Here is a 27,991-nt window from a genome sequence, read left to right as displayed (position 1 = left end):
TAATTGGACCACATGTTTATTAAGATAAGTAACAATAAAAACAAACCCGACAAGTTTTGTAAGTCATTTGACTTATGTCTTCAGGGGTTAAAGGTAACTAAAAGTTTAAACACAAGAAATGAGAAATTACTCAAAATAATTTATTCTATGCAGCTGTGGCTGTCTAACTGTTCATTTAATTAAATATTCGAATGCAGATTCAGTGCAATGCTAAGTTTGAACAATGCTGGATGCTGTCACGTTCTGTTGTTCACATTGTCCGAGGTCTGACTTGGGTATATTTTTTTTATCAATGCTGACCAAACTTGGTGTAGAATTAAGCCCTGGTTTTTGTTGCATTGTGTTGGAATTCTAAGCATGTTTGCAGCTTCTTTAAATTTTCTTATGTAACAATTTTTTTCAATGTAAGACATGTTTGTTTTTTGCCAGAGTACATTATGGCCGGTGGAAGTTGTATGGTATGCTAGGCCTGATTTGTGTTCTCTTCTTTTTTGCACATCTTTTTGGTGTTCGTTCTTGCGAATTTCCCCTGGCCTACGTAGCAGATGCCACAGGAACAATGAATTTTATAAACACCTGGTTTTTTTAAAGGATGATGTGGAGGTTTTGGGGGAAAATGTAGAAATCTTGAAATTTTTTCCAGAGGTAGAAAAGCAACTTTGATGTTATGTTTGTTTAGTAATTTGCCATTTGCTGTAACATTCTTGATGTATGGAAGCTTGATTGTGTTCTTGAAATCTTGCTTTTGTGAGATGCTTGTAGGAGGTGTGTGTTGAGGAATTTTTTGATTGTCTTAGGTTCATAACCATTTTTTTTTTTGAGGATCTGTGTTAAATATTAAAATTCTTCATTTCTCTGTTTTTCGGTGCTTGAAATATTATAAGCTCTTTCCCTTATATGTAAGTTGTTTTATTTTATATTAACCATCCAGTTGTCCATAATGTGGATAACAAAAATAGTTTTTCTAGCTAAAAAATATATCCTATGAAGATTTCCAGTCATCTAAAACTTTTTGGACTATTTTTAATGATTTGAGGTTAAAGTAAGACTAGAAAATAAAGTTAACAGAATGCTCCTTTTTTATTATTATTATTTTATTTTTTCAATATAAAGGTTGATTGGCAGACATTATCATCGTTAGACTATCATGTGTAAATAGCTTTCAAATGATGAATGCTAGAAATGTTATTTTAGTTTTAAAAACATAATGAAGTACTCAGATTTGAATATTTGCACATATTTGAAGTATTAACTGTATGATTTGGCAGTTCAGAAAAAACGATTTCCATTATGTGAATTTGATGCCCATGACGTGAATTTGTCATTCAGAACAAGGATGCTAAGTTTACCATTGAAATAGCATGAGTACAAAGCCTAAGATGGTTGATATATTTCGTCCACCATTTATGGTTTGGCAGTTAAAAAAACACTTGTGATTATATATACGATTCCCATTGCTGTATTGATGGCCTTTTCCAGGTGCTAGAATAGTCTTTGGTATGCCCTAGAACAGATCATTTATTTTCTTTAGTCCACAGTCCTTGATAAATTTCATAACATCTCCATCTCTGCAGTGGTACTGCCAGCCATACCTGAGGATTAAAAATAATAAAATTAACTTCTATAATTGCGGTTAGACTTCTGACAAATAAAAGATTAATTTGAAAGGAGATTGTTGATAGGAAGCTAGTGATAAGGTAAACTTAATCATGTAGTACTATCATAGTAGCCTGTATATCCAACCCTTGGGGGTGCATATTATAATGGTGAACTTATTATTTAACTGCTGTTTAATTATGAAATGTAGGAAACATCTGTACATTATGAAGTATCAATAGTCAGTATGATTTGGTATAAAGTATTCACACATCTCCATACCATATGGAAAATAAGAATAGATATGCTCCAGCTTTGCATATGGTTCTGGATATAAGCTTGTTGCAAAATAAAGCCCTTTCTGATGCCCTTTACTAATTTTTTGGAAGGACTGAACTGAAAATCAAGTCAGGTAAAGTTGAAGTACTTATGGACACAAGTACTTAAATGAGTGATATGTCATTTTTCTCCATATATATATATATATATGTGTAAAAAAAAATAATAAAAATAAACAATTAATAGCAATCACTTCCAAAAACTTAGAGATAGTCATAAAGTGTCCAATTAAGACACTAGTGTAGGGCTTCGCATGATTTAAAAAGAGTGATTGGCAAAAGTTTTCATTGTTACGATCAAATTTGATCATCTATTTTTTTTAACTGTTCAGGGCATCGACTGGAACACAAATCTGCACCAAAACATTCAGAACTAAAGCTCACAACATGGGTTTCCATGGTAGTACTGCAATATACAAGCCCCACCAACATGCAGCATCTTCAGTGATGCAAAGAGCATGTACATAGGACATGGAAGCTTGGAAAGCAGTGTTATGGAGGATAAATGCTACACCTTACACCGAGTAGATAGATGGGTGTGGCAGATACCCAGCGAACATCTCTTATCAGAGTGTGTGTGGCTCCAACTATGAAATTTGGAGGTGGTGGTGTGATGGTATGGTCCTGTTTTATTCCTGGCTTGGCCTTGGACCTCTGTTTGTTGTGCCACGAATATTGAATTCTGACAGGTATCTGAACATTCTGGACAATGCAATTCTTCCTAGTTTATGGCATTTCTACAGGACTGACCATTGTCTCTTTAGCAAGACAATGCACCATGTCATAAGGCTGCTGCAGTAACTCCATGGTTTGTGAACATGAACGTCACTACCCTTGACTACCCTCCTCAGAGCCCTGATCTCAGCCCTACTGAACATCTATGGGATGAACTGGAGTGTTGGGTTACGTCAAGGGGTGTCTGTTCCACAATAGTATGTTATTTATTATATATGTACAGGAAGAATGATCCAAAATTCCCATTGATCACTATCATACACTTATGGAAAGTATGCTCTGTAGGATTGCTGCAGTCATCACAATGAAAGGAGGTCCTACATCTTATTAAGGTGGGCACCATGGCTGTTTGTTCCTCACACTATGGTGTCCATTGGCTTCTTTTCAAGCAGTGTATAACTGTTCTCTGGGATGGTGTGAACTTGTGATGGAAATTGAAATAAAAATACAAATATTCAATACAGCCTTATTGTAGAATGGACACATACTTGTTGTGTTTCTTATACATTAATATATACCTCAGAACCATAAAAAGGGAATGGAAATAAATCTGAAGATGTGAATGTAGTGTTAACAAGAATGAATATTAACTGGACAGAAATAGCTATAAACAAGTATGTCTTTATTTGTATTTCTAGAGCAAGCCAAAAAAAACAGAGTTTAGTGAATAAAATTGGGGGGGGGTGGAATTTAATTTTTTGGGTATATGCTAGAAAGAGAACTGACCAATGTGATCATAGGTAAACTTCTAAGAAGGGCCAACTGAGACATTACTATACAAAGGACATATAGCACTGGTCAGGCAAAAATACCATCCAGATCTTTAGCAAAGTACAAGATAGGAAGAAGTGAAAAATCAGAGCTACCAACCTTATCAAAGACAGTACATAAATAAATACAAGAAACAAGCAAACCACATAAGCTGACAAGATAAAACAGCTTTAAATTTTTCAGAAAATGACAACGTATACTAAAATATTAATCATAAAACTTGAATCAATACCTTATATTTCAGCAATGTTACATTGCCATCTTCTGGGAACATAAAACTGGGATATGTGCGCACAGGCACTAGCAGCATGTTTTTTTTTTTGCTCATTGTTAGTGCCTGCATGCACATATCATAGTTTTATGTTCCCAGAAGATAGCAATGTAACATTGCCTAAATATAGGAAGGTATTGATTAAAGTTATTTAATTAATATTTTAGTTGTCATTTCCTGGAAAATTTAAAATCATGTGTAACCAATGTATAAGTTTATCTAGAATTATTATTATTATTATTATTCGTGACACCTCCAAGGAGTCCGAAGACTCAGCACGGGAGGACAACTACTATACAACTGTTTCCACCCTACACCGAACCTCTATTAAGATAAAATAGCATGGAAAACGGTTGACCCATCCCTCCTAACATTAATCAATAGCATATCTCTCGGCCAGATATGAAGAGCATCCATGGCTGCTGTGCATTAAGTTAGAATGTTATATACTAAACCCCAATGGAAAGACTGCACCATACAAGTTAAGCATTACCTCAAAGAAAACTTGCTGTGAGTAGACAGTAAGTCACCAGAGTGATGAATTTTGGTACTGTTTATATCATTTGTCCAAGTATCACAGATACTAGGAAAATGTTGTTTAAATAGACTGCATTGAATCCATTAAATGTGGTGGTATGGTATAGGAATACTTCTCATTTGGACTAATGCTCATTTGCTGGTAACATGGTTTGATGAATAGGAGTACAAAGATTATGATAGATGTTACCTGAATTCTGCAAAGGAACTCTTGAAATAAGAATGTTAGTTGAGAGGAAGACTGTCATGTCTTCACTACAGGAATTGATTGCCATTTGGGTGGATAACAGGCCAGAATACCAGTCTATCAACATTTAGGTATATTGAAGACTGTGGAACACTATAATTGTTGCAATATGATATAGTTTTACAAACAAATACTGATGAAAGAACCAGTATCTGAACTCATATCTGTGTTCATTAATATTATTAATTTTATTCTTTTGAAATACGTAGTAGGTTGTTTCTTGCATGATGTACACTGTAATAATGTGAACTGATATTTGGCTAAATTATAAGTGGAGAGAATTAATGCCATTGAGATGTCACTGTAAATGAACATCCTTTTTGTTCAGTTACAGAAGTTTTATATCTTGACAAGGTAGGCATCACATAATCTAAATTTTAAAAGGTCAGAGTCCAAAAAAGTTATAGTTATTTCACTAAACATTTTTATGAATTGATTTCATACGTGTGGATGTGTTGTAATAGATTGAACGGTATTGATATGAACACAGATGGATAAGAAAATAACTATTAACTTAAACATGAATTGATTTCATGTGGATTTCGTTAATACTAAACATGTTTCTGTCTCTCGATGTGTGATGGATAAACTGTTGTAACTGGGCTTTTCTACAACACAAAATATGAGGTTAATCAAATCAGAAACTTTATAAAATAATAGTCCAATTTTGTGGGGGGGGGATTAAACCATCTTCATTATTATCATTATGTGACACCTCCAGGGAGTCCAGACTCATCGAGGGAGAGTGTGCCAACAGCATCGAACGATTGATCTCCTTATAACTACTAACCGCGCTCAAACTTGCTTAATTTTTTTGCTGAGCCATTAGTAGCAGAGGATCTACCAATCGACCAACCTTTGCTGGCAAAGGTTCTTCATGCTTGACATATTTGGATTTATTATTATATGAAACCTCCAGAGCATCCAAGAACTCATCATGGAGGGGGAGAGCTCTTCACAATTAATAATTAAAGACTACTTACCATGCCTTGAATCCCTGCATTTTGTAAATTTTCTCTGCACATGTCAAAGCAGCAGTGATATCATCAGTTATGAGATCTGTTGAGGTATTCAAAAATGATGACTCATTACCTTGATATAAATATAATTTCTATAATAAATGAGAATTCAAAATTACTAATTGCTAAATTACCTCATTTATCCATTAAGTTAGTTTCAGTCAAGATTGATTTTGTTTATGAAATTGTGATAACATGGCTCTTATAACATACTTGTTTTTATTATGATTTTTTTTAATGTCTGATCCATGCATGAATTGAAAACCTATGGCATCAGTACTGTATCTGTGGTTAAGAACATAAGAAGAATGAAGGAATCTGTTGACATGTTTCTTGAACTGCTGATGGATGTAGTTTTTAAAGAAGAGATAGTGAGGTTTCCAAAGAACAGAGGTAGATAAAAAGGAGGAAGAGAACTTTAGTGAGTTTTAAACTGGACAGTAAATGAATGTTGACTAGCAGCTGCTTGTGTTCTCACAGGCAGCAAGTGAAGGAGATTATAGTGACCACTTCTGCAGAACATTGTCTATGAAAATGCCTATAAAAGAGACAAAGCAGAAACAGAAATGCCTGAGAGAATGAGTGGAGTAAATCCATGCAAGATTGATCAGATAGTGCACCTTAAACCTTCCTGCATATCAAGCATGTGTAAGGTGGTTTAAGGTACACCACTTCAAATGTGATTACAATTCCACAGTTGAGCAGATATGGGATTCATACAGTATTAGCAGTTGTACAGATGAGAAATAGTGTCTTAAGCACAACAGTACACCTAGAGTTTTTGAGCCTGCAGAAATTGTGGCTGACATGTGTTTGTGCAGTGAGAGGTTAGAGGTATAAGTCAACCCAAGAAGAGAAACATGATCATGTTTGGAGATCTGGGTATTATGAAAAGCAAGTAGTCAGTCAGTCTGGTTGGCTGAATGGTTAACCTATCCGGTTTCCAACAGGAAATGAGTTTGAATCCTGCCAGGTCATAGATGCTTGTAATTATCCTTGAGAGATGAATTCCATCACCAATGTGAGACCACCACTACCCCACTTGGAGGTCTTGAAAAAAGTTACATGTTTATTATTATTATTAGTGACACCTCCAAGGAGTCCGAAGACTCATCGCGGGAGGACACCTACTGTACAACTCTTTATCTCCACTACTACACAGAACCTATACTACCAATCACCTACATCAACGCCATCTACTGCCCACAACCACCATCACCACCGCTAGAATTTTTTGTCTGTAAATTGCGTGTGTTCTGAAGGGCCGATTTGTCTGTATGCGGAATGAAAAACCCGAGTTTCTGGGAGAAAAACCCTGCTACCACCGTATGAGATCGGCTAACTCACCTTCAATTGAAAAAGTCCATATAAAGATTCCTCCCGTCATGACGAGAATCGAACTTAGGCCTTTTCCGATCGAAGAGCGCAACGTACCGTCGTTCTTCCAATTGCGCTACAGAGGCGCTTAATGTTTCTTATAGCGCCTCTGTAGCGCAATTGGAAGAACGACGGTACGTTGTTCTTCCAATTGCGCTATGCAATTGGAATGTAATTGGTTAATGAAGAAGAGGAATGGAGTGTGCTACCATCAGCAAAGCTATGGATAGGATATGAGATCAGCAAGAGAAGATCATTTACAAGAAGAGGAGTGAATGTACAGAACCCTGAGATACTCCAGCACTGATGAGGAAATCTAAGAGGAAGCCTATCAGCCATGACATGTAATGAATGACTAGAAAGCAAACTGACAGAACAATATTATGCTAACCACTTGACCAGTTGTTGGCTTAGTGGTTAGCATATTGTTTTACAACCAATAGGCTGTAAGTTCAAATACCACTATGATATGGATGTCACTGAAAGTCCAGGCAGTAAATCAATTTCACCAGCCAGTATAAAACCATCCTGCTTATTGGAGGCCTGAAGTGACTTGAAAAAATTTTGTGTTTGCTCTCTAGAGCAGGGTTTCCTGATTATGTAATATTTAGGCCTACCTATGGTAATAATACTAATGTGGGTGGGATTCACATAGGCTATCAAGAATAAAAGGCAGACCATGAGATGAGAGTTTGCTAAACAGGCTATCAATCTGATCAAATGTCGAGTAGTCACATGAGTATATCTGCCATAGAAAATCGATGTTTTCTTCTTGATGATTAGAAATAATCTTTCTGATCATCATAAAGAAAATCAGAAATTTTTCTGATTTTCTTTATTGTAAAAATTATTTCCATATGAAATGCTTTCCAAAGCTTTATTTAAATCTTCATCCAAATATATCTTCAGGCAATACTGAAGTAAGCAAACCTACCTTAAGTGCAGCACTGAACATTGCTTCATAAGTAGTCCTTTTACTACCCCAAGTGGTATAGTCTTTTTCATAAATTGGAAGAATGATAGCGCCTTACTCAGTTTACTTGTAGTAATATTCTGTATTCGTGTCATCGATATAATTTTAATATCCCAATTTTCTCATTCATTATCCTGACTTTGGCTGTACCCTGATTTGCCACATACAATTTTCATATTCAACCACTTATCTTTTAAATTTCCTGTTGTTATGCACCTTGTCTTTCATAATTCTGTTATTCACCTACATCTAGTGACTATCAAATAATCAACAAGGCTCAACTACCATATCAGGGATGACTGCAAATTTAACAGGAAACTATTATCTGATTTTCTGAGTTTGACACATCCACTATCATTGTGCATGCATAAAAGTAATTTCAGTTTCAAAATATGATTTATGTATTCTACCTACTTCAACTATATAATAAGTTGCCAGAATCTTCATTCATTATTCTTCTATAGAATAGTGAATTTCATATTTTAAGGCCACATTTTTTAAGTGGTAGGTTAAAAGTCAGCATTTCTTCAATGGAGGAAGAGATTATTGCCACACATCGATGCAACTCAAGAGGCTGATAGAATTGCACTTCTCGATGACTAGCATCTTTCTTCTGCACTCTAATCCTGGAAATTACTAAGGTTATGTCATCATCATCATGCGTATCAAGGATTTAGGCCTAGCATGGCCTGTTCCGGCCTTAGAAGTCATCGTTGAATCGTTTAAGAGGACGTCCTGGTTTTCTTTTTCCCAATGGCTTGTACTTTAAGGCTTGTTTTGGTAATCCTTCTGTTTTCATTCCTAGAACGTGTTTCATCCATTTATGTTTATATTTTTTAAATTTTTTCTATTACTGGTTCTTGGTTTAATTCTTTCATAATATCTTCAATTCTTTTGTGATCAAATAGGGTATACTTTGCAGTTTTTCTCATAAACTTCATTTCTGCTGTTAATCTTTGTTTGTCTTTTTGTTTTATTGTCCAGATTTCACTTTCATACATTAAGACTGGTAGGGCTAATGTATTGTATACTTTTAGCCTGGTTTGTTTTTGAACTAGGTTTGGTTTAAATATAGAGTTAATTACACCTGTTATTTTTAAATATTTTGCATTTTTTACATTTATATCTTTTTCATTTTCATATGTGATCATACATCCTAGGTAGTTAAATGAATTCGCCTGTTCTAAGATCTTGTTATCTATTACTATTTTAGTTCTTGCTGGATCTTGTCCTTTAAAGGCCATAGTTTTTGATTTTTCCGTTGATATTATCATACCATAATCTTTGGATATCTCATTTAGATCTAAAATAGCTTTCTGTAAGTTATCTTCAGAATTTGTAATTATTATTTGGTCGTCGACAAAGAGGAGAATGTTTAAGTTAACAGTAGGAGAAAGTTTAATTCCTTGATGTAAATTTTTATTTGATTTTATTATTATTTCATTTAAGTAGATATTAAAAAGAGTTGCTGAGAGGGGATATCCCTGTCAGACCCCTTGGTTTATCTCTCTCGTATATGATAGCTCATGATTTAATCTTATTTGTATTTGATTATTTTCATATATACTTGTGATTACTTTTAGGATATTATTTAGTATTTGTCTTTCTTTTAATATGTTAAATAATATGCTTCTTTTAACTTTGTCAAATGCTTTTTCAAAGTCAATAAATGCAATATGTGTTTCTAAATTGTAATCTCTTCTTTTCTCTATTATTAATTTTAGGCAAAAGGCCAGGTCTATATATGATCGTCCTTTTCTAAATCCATTCTGTACTTCTAAAATAAAGTTTTCAGAATATTTCATTAGTTTGCTATTTAAAATTCTGCTATATATTTTGTAACAGGAATTTAGTATACTGATACCTCTATAGTTTTTAGGCTCATCTCTATTACCTTTCTTAAAGATAGGAATCACAATTGCTTTTTTCCATTCTATTGGGGGGATACCAGTTGAATAAATTTTATTTAAAAATAATAAGAGTCTTTCTTTGAGTCTTGTTCCTGCGTATTTATATAGTTCTGAACCTAGCTTATCTTCTCCAGGTGATTTTCCGTTTCTTGTTTCTTTCAGGCTGATTTCTAATTCTTCAGTTTTTTCGTTAATTGTTTGCCAGTTGTCTTTTTTAAAATATTTGTCTGTCCGCAGTTCTGTGTAGTAATTTAGAAATTCTTCTAATTTCAATTCAGTGTTTAATTTTATGTTTTCTTTGGTATCTGCATTTAAATGTTTCAAAATCTTATATACATTGGGTCTTATTTTATATAAATCATGTTCTAAATTAGAAACAAATTTATTCCATGATTCTCTGTCTTTTTCTGACTTCTCTTTTAGCTATGGCTCTTATTCTTTTATATTCTATTTCATCTTCTAATCTTTTACTGCTTAACCATTTGTGATAGGCTTCTTTTTTCTTTTTGATTATTTCTTTGATTGTATCATCCCAGATCTTCAGTTTTTTTCTTTCATTGAATTTTTGGTCTTTCCTAAGCTTTCATTTGCTTCTGCATTTAGTATCGTTTTTATATTAAGCCATTCTATTTCTATTTCTTCATTTTGTTTTATTTTATCTAGATATTGGTTAATTCTTTGTTCATATAGCCATTGTACATTTGTGTCATTCAATAGTCTAGTTTTATAAACAAATGTTTCGATTTTTCTTTCTGTTCTTGTTACTTGTAGCCATTTAGGTGGTAATCTTAATTTTATTTTAACAAGGAAGTGGTCACTGCTTATTTCATATCCTCTGTGAACTCTAACATCTAGTGAAAATTTTGATGTCTTTTCATTTAATACAAAGTAATCTAATATCGATTTCCATCCTCTTGCTGCCCAAGTATATTTATGTATGTCTTTATGTTTAAGAAGGAATTCATTATTTTTAGGTTATTATAAACTACAAAGTAAATCATTTTTTTACCATTTCTGTTTAGAGTATGTTCTCCGTGTATTCCTATATTATTATTAATTTTCGTGTTTCCAATTCTTGCATTTAAGTCTCCTGCTAAAATTACATAATCATTTTTATTTATTTTATTATATATGTTTTGTAGCTGATTATAAAAATCAATATGATCCTGTTCTCTTCCTTCTTCTGGGGCATATAAACCAATTATTGTTAAATAGCCTCTATCTATTTTTATTCTAGCTTCTAATTTATGTTTTAACTGTTTTGAAAGGGAGTTATGAATCCAAATCATGACTCCTGCTTGTGCTCTTTGGTCTCTGTCGACTCCACTGTATATCACATTAAAATTTTCAGTTCTCATAGTTCCTTTTAATTTCTTTTTTTGTTTCAGTGATTACTGCTATTTTAAAATTTCTTTCATTTAATAACTGGTCTAATTCTATTTCTTTGTATGCTATTCCTCTTATATTCCAGTTTGCTATGTGTATTATATTTTGTCGTTTCCATTTTTGTTTTACCTTTTCCATTCCAGGGTCGTTTCCCATAGATTCAATCCGATTATCTTTTTCTGTCAGCTTACAAGTAGGATTATGTTCTCCATGTCAGGGGACTAGCCTGACTATGGAATAGTTCAGTGATAGGGCTGCTACCTTAAGGCTTCTGAACTAGCCTTCTTCCAAATTTAAACCCATGGAAGGAATAGGGTATATTGAAGGGGAAAGAGTAGATTATAGAAGAATTATAGTAAAGTTTATAGAGAGGGCATAGTTGTAAGGCCCGAAATGAAAAGACCCCATGGCCCTCGAGTACTCTAATAGCATAAGGGTCATAAAATAAGAAGAGTTAGCTTATAGGAAAGATTAAAGTAAGTGGATCTTCCTCAAAGTAGAAGAAGGAGAGGTTAGATCCAGCTAGGAGTCCATGGGAGTGCCATTTCCCTTACAATCAAGATGATTGCCCCTTAAGGCCCTGTTGGTCCACGAGTCCTTATTCAGTATATTCGGACCACCCCACCATATGTATACACGCACGCGCATGCACACACACACATGGTGGGCTTTCCTATCCGCCACCCAGGCGACGCACTCTCTAGGGGTTACAGGGTCCCCCGAGAGACTGAGGTTATGTGACTACTTTAAATTGAAAAGACTGCTCTTTCAATTTTTCTGCAGTATTTGTAGCATGCAAAAGCTAATTGTGATGCCAGCGACATAAATTGTGAATGTATTACTCCATTTGCATCTCAGAAAGCAGAGCAAGATACTTCGATTAACATTTATTCAACAGTAAATTTCATTTGGGGGAAGGCAACACTAGCAGACTACATACTGTTTCTTTCATGCTGGGTTTGCTTTCTCACACTGCATTGCTATAATTCAGACTTCTAATGACAAAACTGTGAAACCTCACATGAAACAATAAAAAAAGGTGCATTATAGCTCCTTGTGGATTTATTTTGGGAAAATAAGAACATTTTACATAATGATCTCATTAACTAATTCAGAAAATTTCTACCCCTTCTCTCAAACTGGAGAATTTGGGAATGGAATATAACCTTTGATAAGCAATGGCTTATGGATAAATATCAGAAAGTGGTATATATGGTGGGTATGAATCTTCCAGATTTAAGTTGATCAGTGGCATACTCCAGGAATTCCTCAGACCATCGTTCAGTCTAAACATTTACGATATTGGAAAGTATCTGACAGGAAATGTTAGAATGTTTGCTGATGATGCAAAGATTGGCAGTGGAATCGGGGAATGCAATATACAGCACTTACTGAATGATTTGAATAAGCTGGAATTGTGGACAAATTATAATAGCTCTCAGTTCAATGTTAGTAAGCAGAAAATGTAAATGGAATCTTGGAGTTCAATGGTCACAAAGTTGCAAACACAACCCAAAGGATGACTGCAATGTTGAAACGAATATTGACATGTAATTATAAGGAAGTCATTTTCTCTTTACAAGACCCTGATACAACCTCACCTGGACTGCCGTGCACAGATTTGGTTTCCTGGAGTTCGAGAGGATAAAGCTGCAGAAAAGTATGGAACGTAGATTATTAGGACAGATTGTGTGTACCACAGATATTAGTAAACAGGAGAAAGAAGGATGATATGGTAGAGGTCTATAAACTTCTGAATTGGTGTTATAGGATGTTGTCTGATGCAAATTTTCATTATGTAGATGGAAGGTTGGGTGAGAACACTATGACATCCATGTAAGTTAAGTTTGCACACAGTTTTGAAAGGGATGAGAGCTAGATTTTTCGCTCATAGAGCAGTGGGTGAGTGGGACAGTTTGCCTGTTTGGAAGTGACGAGTCGAGTGCATATATATGTGTTGTGTGTGTGTATATATATATTTAACTTTGCTAGTTACTTACCTTTACAAGGGACATTACACTGGTTATATTTTCCAGGTGTACACCAGTACTTATTGTTAATCTGAAATTAAAATGAGTATTGTTTAGTTGGCTGACATAGATTTTTTTGTTGTGAAATAATTCAAAAATACCCTGATATATTTCTTTGTATTTTTTTTCAGGGATCTTAAAGTATGCTTTATTAGCAACACTACAGTAAAGTTTATAAACTAACAATGGTAATGGAAATGCTTGCCTATAACTGTAATTGACTGCTTAATTAAAAAAAAAACAAAAAACTTCAAGAATTATTTACCGCATAGTATGCTTTAATTATACAACTATGTTGTTGAAATGTATAATACTGTGTATACTGCATATACACCTATGGGTTGTATTTGTTATATATGTATGTGTTAAGTATATGTTCATAATTTTCACTACTATTTATAATCTACATGGATCACATTCTTATAGAAAGTGGCTTTAAATATTTAAAATCTTAATAATAAATCAAGTACATCCTTTGGTGTCATTAAAAATTAAATGACTTTTGTGTAAATTTGACATGAAAATCAATAACAGTAATAAAAGGTTAAAACTTTGAAAATAGATGTTAGCAGAAAACTATCACTGCATTTTCAATAGTTAACCTATGATATGGGTTATACATTTTAGTTTCTTTAGCATCTTGTGCGACCCATCTTTTTGCATTTTTTGTTGCTAAAGTCTCAATTCCATTAATAAACACTGAAATAATGCACATATTAAATAGCTGCCTTTTTAAGCATACATGTAAATCCCATAATAGAATCTTTATGCAGCCAAAATACTTTATTTCCTAATGTTATTCTTCTGTTTATTTCTTTATCTTGATTTTCCTTAAAACAAATTGTCCAAGGTGATCATCCACAATTCAATAGGATGATTATCTGCTAATTTTAGTTCAATTTGATATGCATTTGTTAAATTTGTTTTAATTATGTTAATCTTTAAACCTTTTTTTCTGTCAAGATCATTTAGCATTTTCTGAACTTTTATTTTTTGCTAGCTATCAGAACAATGTCATCTGCAAATAAATTATTTAGATTTCTTCCTGTGAACTTAATGAATGGAATTTTAGCTATTTATGTACAATTTTCAGTGAAAATGAGAAATTAAGTATGATAATAATTGAGTTGGGTATGGCAGGAAGCTAGTTGAATAAACTTGTACAAAACCAAAGAGAAATCAGCCAGAGCACCACGTTAGCAGTAACCATGATTGTACAAACCACTTGTTACTTAATGGCTTATAGTTTGGTTGGAAAGAAAACAGTCTTCCTCGTCAAATATCCTGCTGCTCTCTCACCTTTCTCCTTCATTCTAACTAGCATTTGAAATCATTCAGCATGGCCAAAAAACTAACATTGGTGTTGATATATTTTTAGAACAAGTTTCAAAATCTTGAAACTAGTTCTGTTCTTCAATAACGTTACACGTCTTTATAAGTAGTAGGAGAATATTGAATATCACATCCCAATTAATATTTATAACTTTGTTATGAGGTTCACATCTCAATATGCACCTTTCGATTGGAAAGACCTAAGCTGGAATCCCTCCTGGAATTCGAACCCATTAAGTGAAAGAGTTCACATACAAAATTATTTGAAAAAACCCTTTCAAGAGTGAGGATGAACTGGTCTCACATGGGAATGGGTGTTTTTAACTTTTTCACAACACTATTATTTATTTAGTCATCAGCACATAGAGTACAGAATAATAATAATATAAAAAAAAAATATGGACATGAACATAATATGAAATCTACAACTGCATGTCTAAGTTTCTGATCCATTCTAGTGCTGATAGTGCAGCTTGGAGAAAATCAGACCTGTCATCTTGATGACTCGGGCTCCTCATGATGCACCCTGATTAATGTTAAATGAGCAAGAGCGAAAACTAGTTGCCAGGCTATCCAATGATCTTCTGCTTATTATCATCATGCAGTATCAAGTGATTTCAAAACGCTGAAGAATACAGACAATTAAATACAATATACTAGCTTCATAGTCTAAATTGCTTCGGTTGTAATTTCCAACCACTACCAATCAGGTTATCGAGGACTTCTGCTGGAATTTTTTTTATATTCTAATTTTGCAACTGGATATGAGTATTTTATGTCCTTTTTTTTTTTTTTTTTTATATAAACCATGCGAAGAAAGCCACATTTTGAGTTACAAAAAAAGCCCAAGTTCACTACTTCTGGTCTTGTCAGAGCAAGAGGGTGCTAATACCGTGTTATACTCCACACTGCCGCCATCTTCCAGCCCTTTGGTTGGAAAAATCTGAGTTCGAATCCTAAGGTCTGAAACCTTTATAAGTTGCTGTTTTTTAAAAAGATGAGTTAGCTGGTCTCATCGGTTTTTCATCCCACAAAACAGGTAAATTAAGAAAAAAAAAGTTTTAAATACTTAAAAATTGATAAATTCAAAAAAAAATTGTGTATACACACACATAATTACCTGAAATAATCCATAATCATAGCTTCCATCTTTGTTAGGCCCGCCAATGGCACTGGTATTGTAGTTGCTTTCATATCTCACCAGACACACCCCTGCAAAGAGTTGCATTGTATTATTATTGTATTACTGTACACATTAAAATAATGAATGTAATGTATCCAAATTACAGTAAAAATAGCACCCATCAATATTTTTCTTATTCTTAAACCACAACTTTTCAGTAAGGAATGGCGGGGTAATAAGATCAAATTAGTAACAAAGTAATAATTGAGATACATATCAAGGCACGGGGAGACTTCATGGTGGAGCCAAAGACTAAATTTCAGTTTGCCATGTCTTAGCAAACTGAAATGTCTCAAAGAGTGATCTACCCAGCCCTCAAGGAGGTTTGTGAATCCTACATCAATTGGCAAAGAAACAGGTATTTTTTTAGTGATAAATAATTTTTCAACATTCAGTACGATAGCACCGCTTCTTCATGTAGCTTCCTCAGTGAGAGGGTGCAGCACCATGTCCTTCCAGTTCTCTCTGTTGGTGGCTTTCCTTTTTGTTTCTGCATAGCCATGTGATCCTGTCCTTGAATCCTACAGTACAGAATTCTTCAACCTTTCAGACAGTGTGGGCTGCATTAAAAATTTCAGTGGCGCCCGCAGGCCACTAAGCTATTATACGGTATTTACAATTGTAAGATGCTTTCCAGATTCACAAGAAATGCTGTGCATTTGATACTTTACATAAAATCCTATAAAAATAAACAACCTCAGCTTTAAGAGCATAGGTAGGAGTCGAGTTCATGTTAGGTAAATACAATCAATACTTGAAAAAAGATAATTTAATGAAGAAAACATTCATTTTTTACAATGTCAATGGGCAACTTGACAATGTTTTTCCTTGACCAGCTTGCCGATGTTGGCAATGTTGGAAGTCTCTATGCACAGAGTATTCTCGAGATGTTGGTCCGTAATCTGAGTTCTTGTCTTGGACTTCACATGCTTCATTCTGGAGAAATGCTCACATAAGTATGTGCTTCCTAACAAAGCACACATCTTCAAAGCATGCCAGCAAAGATTAGGGAATGCATCCTCAGAAATGTAAGCAAGGGCACATTGAATAATTTTTCTCTCAACGAAGAGTTGTTTTGGAGTTCAAGCAGCTCCATTTGTACTGAGCCCAGCATTTCGGCAGCACTGAAAATAAATCTAAAGAAGACTGTTGGTTACGAAAATGACTAAATCTCTCTTCGAACTCACTTCACAGCATGGCTAATTTTGTAGTGTATTCATCAAGAGATGAACAGTTGGACTCAGTGAGAAGCTGAAAATGAGTTGTCTTTTTTTGTGAGTTGTGCCTCCCAAAGTTTGAGCTTGGCTCAAACTTTAGGAGGCAAGCTTTGATGTAATCAAACAGTGTGCACCAGTTGATCTTTGGATTACAGCTATGTATTTAGGTCATTCATATGCAACGAGATGTCGGTCACAAAGTTTGTCATCCACTTCGGATCGTTAAAATCTGCAATCGGATTCCCCTTGGATTTGTATTAACTGTTGTATTTCACTCCTTAAGTCAAAGACTTTTAAGAATTTTCCCTCTGTTCAACCAATGCACATCACTATAATAAACCACATCTCCATGATCCGCTTCGCACTCTTGGGTCAAAAACTCTTGAAATTGATTCAATCCTCTTGTCCTAATAATGTTGATGACATTCTCAAATCCAATAGTTTTTGCACACAAATTTTCCTGGTGGATTAAACAGTGGTAATGGATGAAATCTTAACCTTCTAGTTCCGGTTCTTTCCGTAGAAGCGCAACAAACCCTTCGTTCTTTTCCACCATAGCAGTGACCACACCCTCAAAGTTGGTTAAGCTAAGGTCAAAATGCTGGAGCGTTTTCTTGGCGGCTTCAAGAATATCGGTGCCTTTTCCTTCATAGGTACGAGCGCTAGCAGTTCTGTCACATTGAATTATTGATCAATGCCACAGACAAAGATCCAGTTCTGTATCCTTCACATCTTTGCTCTCATCTAAAGTAAGTGAATATGACGTAAATTCGAACGACCGTTTTTTTTAAAGTTCCTTCAATGTCATTGGCAAGTTCTTCAACACGTGCTACAGTTACCCCTGACAAACTCGGTTTTTTAAACTTCCTTATTATTCGGGCACAGAATATCCCCAGCAGCGATGAGAGACTCTTTCACAAGCTTGCCGTCCGAGAAGGCTTTTGATTTTTTCAGCTATTACATAACTTACTTTGACACACCCTCGCTCTCTTCCCTCTGCCTTTTAAATGTACCTTGCTGGTATTTTAAATCAATTTGGAGACGGTTCACTGTCCACGCAAAGCCGCCCTTGAAGGTGATCGAAATTGGACACATGCTTTGTCTCATGGTGTTGTTTTATATTGTATTCTTTTGATACTGACACTGACTCACGACAAATTAAACACACTGGCTTATCGTCGATCGGTACAAAAAAAAACACAACTTGTTCCACTTTTCATTAAAAACCTGACAAGAATCACTTGATTTACGCTTTTTACTTGTAGACGCCATAGTGATGGAAGGCGAAGCCAAAAAATTATCCAAAATGACAGTGTGACAGTTATTATCCACTGAATATCCTCACTAAGTATTTTTCTGGGAGCAATGGCGATGTTATGACCACGTGAAAGCGCGTTGAGTGCTTCAGGGTGACTGAAGAAAGGTTGATTACCGTGTTGGCAGAAAGTTTTGGATTAACGGTAGAGTTCTTTTTTAAATTTTTGATATGTCGACCCTGTATTTTCTCAAATTCTTTGTCTGCTACGGTACACGAGACGTCGTGTAAAATTGACCAAAGCTCGTGATTTAAAGTGCACGAAAGCTCTTCTTCAAGTGCAAGAATAACTTTGTTAATGTCTACTAACAGAAACCGAGTGGCGGCAATTTGTTCCCGAAGCAAAGCGTAGCTGGCGTGGTTATAGAAAAGAGAGAGCTCTTTGTGAAACGAAACGGTGATTGAATCTTACACAATTTGGGATTATCTTATTATCCCGGCAGCATTTTAGGAAAGTCAGACGATTTAGTTGTCTTGATAACTTCAACTTCATTCTATCGTATTGGCGGGCCTTCCGTGCGTTGGAATCTCCGTGGATGATGATAATTCTCGTAGGAGAACAATAGCTTCCTCACTTCATTCTCAGTTACTGTGTTGTAGTGCCTACGTGCACGTGCCTTTTTTGTAAGTACCTTTTGAAGATGGGAACGTGACGTTTCCGAAATATCGGAAATATTTATTAAAGTGTTATTTAATTTATATTCTTATATACGTTGTCAGTTCCTTAAGCGATTTAGTAATATAGGACGTAATCCAACTAAACTGTCTACTTCGTTGACAAATTCTGTCCAACAACAATATCTTCACGGAAAACCAAGAACAGTTTTTGTGTGATAGGTTGTAGTTGAAACCGCGTTCTATAAATAGGGGTGGCTTCTAACCCAATCTGCAATCCTTGTCTTGTTGCAGTACTCCCTGTTAGCAGGTATCTGCTTAAAAAGTGAATGGGCTGGTATTTTAGGATTTACAACGATAATTATGTTGTATTATCGTTGTAAATCCTAAAATACCAGCCCATTCACTTTTGGTTGGGGAGTGGACAGGGCTCCTATAGTTTTTATCATAAAACATGGGAGACTAGCGAAAATTCAACCACTCAAACTCGCAAAACAAAATACGGACAAATATAACTTTCCAAATATGTAAACAAGAACAATATATACCGAATTGGATTATGTCGTTAACTATCTTCGTATACTATATGTTGTAGAGTAACCCAGTTTTTACTTCTTTCTTCTAAAAAAGCAGAAGGAACTATTTAATGATAACGGATTAACACATTTCATAATGCGCTCATCCATTAATATATATAACCGATAACAGATGTATAACCTGTCGGTTATACATTTATATAATCACCAAGACGACCAGGCGGCTCCCAGAGGATATCATAGACCTAATTAGAACAAAAAAACAAAGCCAGAAAGAGATACCACAACACAAGAGTCCCACAAGACAAAAAAAAAAAAAAAAAAAAAAAATCTAAACAGCTAAGTCAGAGAACCACTTCAAAATAACAGAAATCAGGAATGGGAAAACAAGCTAACAGCACTCAATCCAGAGGATCATACAATCTGGAAATTCCTGAGAACCCTCGTACCAAACGTAAGTCGCTTACCCCCATGCAGGCCAAGCATGGTATTGCACACACGGATATGGAAAAAGCCGAAGCTCACGTGCACAATCTGGAAAAACAATGCAGTCCATCATACGCTAACGTAAACATTAACCTAGGGTAACCATACGTTAGCATTTATGCGGACATGTCCATATTTTGATAATGAAAATATCTGTCCGCATACATTTTCGAAAAAACCCCGTTTTGGCAGCATTTCTGCGGGAGCATTTTAGAATTTTTCCCCAGGCATTTCTCTTGTGTTGGTAACATTGCTGAAACAAGACTGCAGGAGGTTGGTTATATTATAGAACAATTGAATCAATAATCGAATCAAATTGCGCTTTTAGATATCCGCACTCGTTTTTTATTTTCAACTTTTCGCTCTTTTTTGCTGGCGCTAGCCTCACGTTAATAGCGTTACTGCGGGCTTAGTGCTATGATAGCGGTGGTGTTTGAAGTGGAAATCAAGACGCATCCTTAGTTTTGTTCGTTCTTAATTAGTATTAATGACCTTACCAAGTAAGTAAGAAATTAAATTATCAAATTATAATTAAAATATACACCACGTTTTAGGTTATGGCATAACCGTTATGTAGGCCTACCTAAACATTACGATATAGATTTTATATCATCTTATATTTATTTCAGATTATCTGGAGGATGTCTAAAGCTAAAAGAAAGTGCTCCTTCAAGGACAATCTAGGAGAAAATTCCCATGTTTTCGCCCTAGACGTGAGCCATGGAAGGCCGAATATATTGTATACAGTCCTGGTACATACGTTTCAGCCGCACAGCATGGGATAAGAGACTTGGAACTACATGCAAAAACAGAAAAACATTTAAAGTGTGTTAGGGGACAGAGTTCAACAGGAAAATTATGTGATTATTTTATCAAGCCAAATTCAGAATTGGAAGACAGTGTAAGTCAGAGAGGGGAGGTGAAAATTTTAAGTGGGGGTGCTGCATATATAAAATTTAAAAAAAAATGCGTTTTTTCCTAATCAGTAACCAATTTATTAATAAATAAATTTACATATTAAAAAATTGCTTTGAAAACATCCTCGCCACGAACGAACACTAATAATAAAAGTTTTGCATCTCAGAAATAATGCGCGCAAGCATACAATTTATGTGAGCGACACTGCTCAAACGAGCTGTGTCGGATTCACTTGTTACGTGCAATGACAAGCGCAAACGAATATCCGCGAGTCTGGCTGCAATTGGCCGAACGCGATAATTCTGACATTGCATTAGATTGCAGTGCATTTGTTTCGTGTAACGATAATTGAAAAAATATAACTCTTTTCATATTTTCGACAGTGACATTCGTCATAATTCAGCCTTGTATCTATAATAAATAAATATGTTATTTTAACAGAATAAAATAAGATTTACAAAAAATAGTTCACCCTCACCACGAACACGCACCAATAATAAAAGTTTCGTATCTCACAGAAATAACGCGCGCAAGCATACAATTTATGTGAGCGACACTTCTCAAACGAGCAGTGTCGGATTCACTTGTTACGAGCAATGACAAACACAAACGAATATCGGCGAGTCGAGCTGCAATTGGCCGAATGTGATAATTCCGACACTGCGTTATATCGCAGTGCATTTATTTCGCAATCTAAAGCGTTAATCGAACAATTCCAATTATTTACTATTCAATCAATGTCGAAACATAAGCTGTAACCTTTAACATGTTACATTGCATTTATATAATGTTGTAAGCATTGTTATTATTTATAAACATAAATAAAATTTAATTTTTTCATTTTTTCCTTGGGGGTGCTGCAGTGTTGCAATGCTTATGTTCCAGCCGCCACTGGTATAAGTGCTGCTGAAGGGGCCCTTGCATATCATACTGTTGTTCATCACAACAGTTACAATTCCATGGACTGTGCTTCAGAATTGTTGAAACAAATTTTCAGCGATTCAAAAATTGCAGCCAAAGTGTCAAGTGGTCGCACAAAAATACAAGCCGTTGTAAATTCTGTTCTTGCTCCTCTTTCGATAGAAACTATAATCAAGTCATCCATGGCAGATATTCCATTTATAGGTTTTTCAATAGATGCTAGTAACTATGGTAATGTGAAAGTATTTCCTATCCTTATTCAATATTTTGACTACAAGAATGGAGGTTTACAGATTAAAGTAGTGACTGTTGAGAACAAACCAAATGAAACTGCAGAAACTATTTCAACTGATGTCAGTGAAATACTAAACAATTTGGAACGTCAAAATAAGAGTGTTGCTTTTGGGGATGATAATTGCAATACCATGCTTGGTGGTTTTGAAGATGTCAAAGCAATAATGTATTTGCCAACTTGAAGAGGGTGGTTAACCAATCATTGGTCGGAGTGGGATGCCCTGCTCACATCCTTAATAATTGCATCCAACATGGTACAGACCTGATTGACATTGACCTACAAACTTTAATAGTTAAAATATATAATTACTTTTCAATATACACTGTCCGTGTGGAGTCTCTCAAGGAGTTCTGTGAGTTTGTGGATATAGAATACCAGCAACTTTTAAATCACAGTACACGATAGCCTTGTACCCTGCTGTTCAAAGACTAATTCAAATGTATCCAGCTCTTAAGTCATTATTTTTATCTGAAAATAGCCCACCAGCTATAATAAAGAACTTTTTTTGAAGACCTTTTCAGTGAAATCTATCTATGGCATTTGCAGTCTCTAATTGGTGTGTTCCATTCACATGTTAGCAGGCTAGAGAAAGAAGACAATTCTCATATTGATGTAATGGAAATACTATCTTCATTTCATGATCTTCTTCAGGAAAGGAAAAAATTAACATTTCATACCGTTGAAAGCAAAGGACATGTTGAAGAAAATGGAAAGTGATGGCTTCAAATCTGGGATAAAAAAGTTTTGGTGTAATGTGGAAACACTATGTAGGGTGTTTAGACTATTTGAACATGTGGATGCAACAGTTTAATGAATTTTCTGGTTTTAAGTGGCTAGGTCTTAAAGAACTCTCCTGGGAAAGTGTAGAATAATGTAAATGTTTTGACCAATTTTCCAACTTGATGAGATTTGTTGCTTCATATGATGGAAAAGAAGTGGTGTCAGCATTTTGCGATGGGGTGTCAGCATTTTGGCATTTTAGAATATGATAACCCTACATTAACCTCATTTACCAAAGTTCATCAACAGGTTAAACGCACCTTAGGGCCGTTCAAGGACAACTCAGAACGCGTCATCCTCACTACTCCAGGAGAAATCAACATCATAAAGCATCTCAACAACAACAAAAAAAAGCACCAGGTCCAGATAGCGTCACCAACAAACTTATAAAGCTGTTTCCACGAAAGGCTATAGTGCACCTAGTCAACATAACAAACGCAATATTAAGAATGCAGTACTTTCCCACGGCATGGAAAACGCCGACATCATATCCATAAGGAAGCCAGGCAATGATCCCCAGCTTCCTCAAAGTTACTGACCCATCAGTTTACTATCCAACCTAGGAAAAATCAAAAAAAGTCATCCTCTCAAGATTACAAGAAATAACAGATAAACTAGGAATCATACCGAATGAACAATTCGACTTCCGACGAGAACATAGCACAGCTCAGCAAATCCGCTGACTAGTAGAATACATCACAACAGGATATAATTGGAATCTGCACACCAGAGCAGTATTTCTAGAAGTCGCTAAGGCCTTTGACAAGATCTGGCACAAAGGCATTCTCTATAAACGCATAAAAGCAAACATGCCAATAAATCAAATAAGATTAATGAAAGCATGCCTCAGCAAAAGAACCATGCAGGTAAAAAATCAGAGAAACAGTCTCAACCAGGCGCAAAATCCTAGCAAGAGTTCCATAGGGCTCCCCTACTATTCGCAATTTACATCGTAGACAACACTGCAAGATCTCTCTACCCCCATATGGCAATCCGATGACTCCAGGACAGTATCACTACACTGGAGAAATGGATCTCTGACTAGAGGATCCGAGTAAACCCCCACAAAAGCACAGCCATTCTATTCTCCAGAAGGAAATCCTCCATCAACGATGACATCCAGCTCTTTGGAGAAAAGATTTCATGGCATAGAGAAACTAAATATCTTGGAGTATAAGTCGACAAAAAAAATTCCGATTTAACAGTCACTTCAAACTCAAGTGCAAAGACATCCAACTCCATATCTCAACTCTACCTCATGCAACTGCCGCAGCAAACTAGACACACACGAAACAAGCTACTATTATACCAGAGGTGATATGCCCTGTAATTACATACGCCTCCCCAGAACGAATCCATATCTCGAAATCAAACTTTCTAATATTGCAACGAATACAGAATAAGTCCCTGCGAATGTACTGGTTTATTAGAAACACCCAGATATCCACCGAGATACTAGATCCCATACATCTTTCTACTCCATCATGACTTCGCTGAAAAGTTCTTCTCAAAGGCAAGCATGCACCCAAGCCCACTAATCAGACCAGTTGCCAACTACAATAAATCCAAACTCTGCAAACAGAAAAGATCCAAGACAATCCTGCTCCCAGCTGAACACAGCTAACTCCACAGCCCCAAAGGGGCGTAAAGCTCACAACCGCCCCACTCCTAAATTTCCTAACACAGATAAAAGGGAATATGAAAAGCATAATTGCTTCACCCAGTACCGTCGACAGGGTGTAGCATAGAGGCAGCCCGCCTCACGGTGCCGCTTAATTAAGGGCGCTTGATCAGCCATATTGCGGTAGGCACCTTATTAAGGCAACACGATATTTTACAACATCTGATATAGATGCAGTAGATTTATTTGAAGAATTAAAAATTCTCTCGAAAATAATACAAGAGAAAAGTGGTCCTCATGAGCTGTTGCTCTTAGATTACACATATGATTGTTCAACATTTTGTACTATTATAGGAAGCTTATAAAATATTATTATGTAACTGTTTTGCATTAATGTTTCTCTGTAATAAAAAGAAAACAGCAATTGGAGATTTTCTTTTATTTTTAGACTACACAAATATTCGACATTTTATTTGTAAGCTTCCTATAATAGTACAAAATGTTGAACAATCATATGTGTAACCTAAGAGCAACAGCTCATCCAGGTTACGATATGCATAACGTTACAAAAATTTATGTAATGCATTTTCATTATATACACATATATACATTCATATAATATACATATTACATATTATTATAATATAATTACATAATAAAATCTCAGATTAAATAAAATTTCATCAATCAGAGAAAGTTGCATAACAATTAATTAGGAACAAAATAAAACAAAGCAGTTAAATAGCATTTAAATTTTACGTTTTACACATAAGACTGGATCTTTGAATACAAATATGCTAAAAACCAATAATTTATACAATTATTTTGAACAGAGCTTCATTTCTGTGGGAAAATAAATACTCTTTGATTAGAGTTTTGTATTTGTTTGGGTTAGTTTCATTTCTTATTGTTAAGGTAGTGTGTTGAATACTTTTGGCGCTAAATAAGTATAATGTTTGTGTATTGCTTCTTTATTTGCTTTTGGAACTAAATATTTTAGGCCCTTATGTCTACTAAGGAAAGTATCTTCTTTGATATGTATGTATTCGTTGTCGTTTTTTATGAATAATAGTACCCTATAGACGTATAAATATCTAAGGGGTAGTATGTTTAGTATGGTGCATTTATTACACATTGCAGTATCATTATATTTGTTTCTAGTTAAGATTTTAATTACTTTATTCTGAGTCGAGACTAAAGGTTTCAGCGTAGTGCGATAGATTCCTTCCCAACTTAATATACCATATTGTAGTGTGCTTTGAATTCAGGCAGAATATAATATTTTTCGCATATTTAAATTTAAGAATTTTTTTGGTAGTAAGTCTGTTTATCATAATACTTACTTTATTTACGACATCGGTAATATGCGGCTTCCAGCTTAAATTACTATCAATTTTTAATCCCAAGTAAGTTATTACACTGACTTTTTCTATTTTCTCGCAGTTGCAATTTGAATTTGTCCTGCAATTCCAATCACACAAGATTAATTGTGCAGTGAAGTTCATTTTGCAAGTTGTATTTCGCAAGTTAAAATTTATATATTTAGTTTTTGAGACATTCAGACTGAGTTTGTTTGACTGGAACCAATTTTTTACGTTCAAAAGATCAGCATTCACGATGGTTTTCATTTGTTCGGCTGTGTCTGTAGAGAAAATTAGTACTGTATCATCTGCAAAAGTTTTTATTTTACTGTTTAGTTTAAGATCGCAGAAGTCATTGATATAAATATTAAATAAAATTGGTCCCAAGACAGATCCTTGTGGTACACCTCAGTCTACTGTTTTGGAACTGCTATAGCTGTAGTTTATTTTTGCAATTTGTGATCTGGAATTGAAGTAATTTTTGAACCAGTACCTCGTATTCCTATGACTTCTAATTTTTTTATTAAAATTTCACGTGATACATAGTCAAAAGCTTTGTGTATATCTAGAAATACTGCTAATGTTAGTTTATGTTCGTCAAGGGAGGTATAAACTGCGTTTGTGAAGTTCAGTAAAGCATGTTCTGTACTAAACTTTTGCCTAAACCCAAATTGATTCTTTGAAAAGCAGTTGTTTTTGTCCAAAAATTTCACGAGTCTAATTTTTACCAATTTCTCTAATATTTTCGAAAAGACCGGTCTGTAATTTTTCAAGTTATTTTTGTTTCCCTTTTTGTAAATAGGTAGGTGTACCTATTTACAACTACGGCTTTCTTAAAATCTGATGGAAACGTGCCTGTCATCAGCGATAAGTTAAAAATGTACATTAGGAGTTCTATGATGTACATTTGGCATTCTTTCGCAATGTTTGTGTTAATACCATCGTATCCTGAAGTTTTGGTTGTTTTTAGGCTAGCTATGACATTTTTGATTTCGTTTTCACAAGTGGGGAAAAGATATATGGAGTTATAAAGTCCTTGAGAGTGCAATTCCGAGGGGTGGGTTTAGCATTTTTCAGAATGCTTTCACTGACTGTGGCAAAATGGTTATTGAATTCTTCAGCTAATCCTCTGTCTCCATTTTCTCTATTCCTATCGATATCTTTAAGTATGGGGAGGTTTTGTTTATGTGTATCTTTACCGATTAATTTGTTCACAAACTTCCATTGTTTTCTGGAGTTTTCTTGGCATTTTAGGAATTCGTTTCTGTAGTACTTGTTTTTACTTTCTTTTAATTTATGATGTATCAGATTCCTGTAATACTTGAAACCGAGTTCATAATATTGATTGTGCGGGTATTTTTAAAACTTTTTACATACTTTATCTCTAATTTTTATGTAGTGTCTGATTTCCTGTGTAATCCAGGGCTTTGTTTCTTTCATTTTGTCTATTATTTTAACTTTAATCGAGTCTTGTATTTTATTGTTCAATATTGCAATAAATTTATGATACAAGGTATCAATATTTGTTTCCGTTATTATATCTTCCCAGGCTTAAGTTATGTTTCAATACTCTGGAGTCAATTGTTGTGTAGGGAATGTTTTCGGTTGGACTATCTTTGTGCTGTACTTGCAAATACACTTTAATACCGATTGGAAAGTGATCCGCGAGAGGTTGGCGCAGAACTGTCTTATATAATCCACCAGGGGTGATATTAATTGTTGGCCTCAGGGCGCGATCTAATCTGGCGATGGTCCTAGCTTCACCCATCTAGCCAGTAATGTTGTCGTTGTTTTAACCGACAGGCTTAACCGTTCAAGACTGAAAATCACAGAGAGTCACGCTGAAATCGCCGATCGAGAAGTGTCAGCATAGCCCAAGTCATAGCTACAAGCCCCGCTTAACAGAGCAAGAGGCAAGCTATTGCTAATCACATGCATCGGCTCGGTTTCGGCTGTACTAGTGTCTACCTTAAACGATACGCACGAATAGTACTGCGACATTAATAAACCCAAAGGCAAAACAGCAAGTCGAAGAAGAAGAAGAATTCGAAATTGATACTTACAATTAGCAACCTGTTCTATGCTGTATCCATTGTCCCGCATGGTCCTAGCCAGATCGCATGGTTTAATTATTCTTGCTGTGGTCAGCGCCAACAGACAAATGCAGCACGAGATGACTTGTTTAGCGTTCATCACGGATGCGAGTGCGTCTCAGAAAACG

At 35.1% G+C, this 27,991-nt stretch overlaps 1 protein-coding gene across 1 annotated transcript; it reads right to left on the bottom strand.

The window, feature by feature from the left end:
• LOC150107020 (lysozyme-like) lies at positions 1-27,991 on the bottom strand. The gene is made up of 5 exons (XM_090392894.1): positions 27,834-27,991; positions 15,643-15,734; positions 13,161-13,221; positions 5,479-5,554; positions 1-1,592 (listed from the first exon to the last, which is right to left on the bottom strand). Exons 1-5 carry the CDS (start codon positions 27,961-27,963, stop codon positions 1,505-1,507), a joined length of 447 nt encoding a protein of 148 aa, XP_090249020.1. The 5' UTR covers positions 27,964-27,991; the 3' UTR covers positions 1-1,504.

This window comes from Typopeltis vanoorti, chromosome 5 (assembly GCF_054136105.1).
Source record: "Typopeltis vanoorti isolate ZY-2024b chromosome 5, IOZ_Tvanoo_1.0, whole genome shotgun sequence".
Classification (NCBI taxonomy): Eukaryota; Metazoa; Arthropoda; class Arachnida; order Uropygi; family Thelyphonidae; genus Typopeltis; species Typopeltis vanoorti.
Note: the sequence above shows the minus strand (reverse complement) of the source record. Positions and strands in the feature narration are given on the sequence as shown.

Coding starts and splice junctions, on each gene's coding strand:
- LOC150107020 (XM_090392894.1), bottom strand. CDS start 27,963: ATGAACGCTAAACAAGTCATCTCGTGCTGCATTTGTCTGTTGGCGCTG. Junction 13,222..15,642: donor ATGATTATGGATTATTTCAG/GTAATTATGTGT, acceptor TTTTAATTTCAG/ATTAACAATAAGTACTGGTG. Junction 1,593..5,478: donor ATGCAGGGATTCAAGGCATG/GTAAGTAGTCTT, acceptor TTTAATCCTCAG/GTATGGCTGGCAGTACCACT.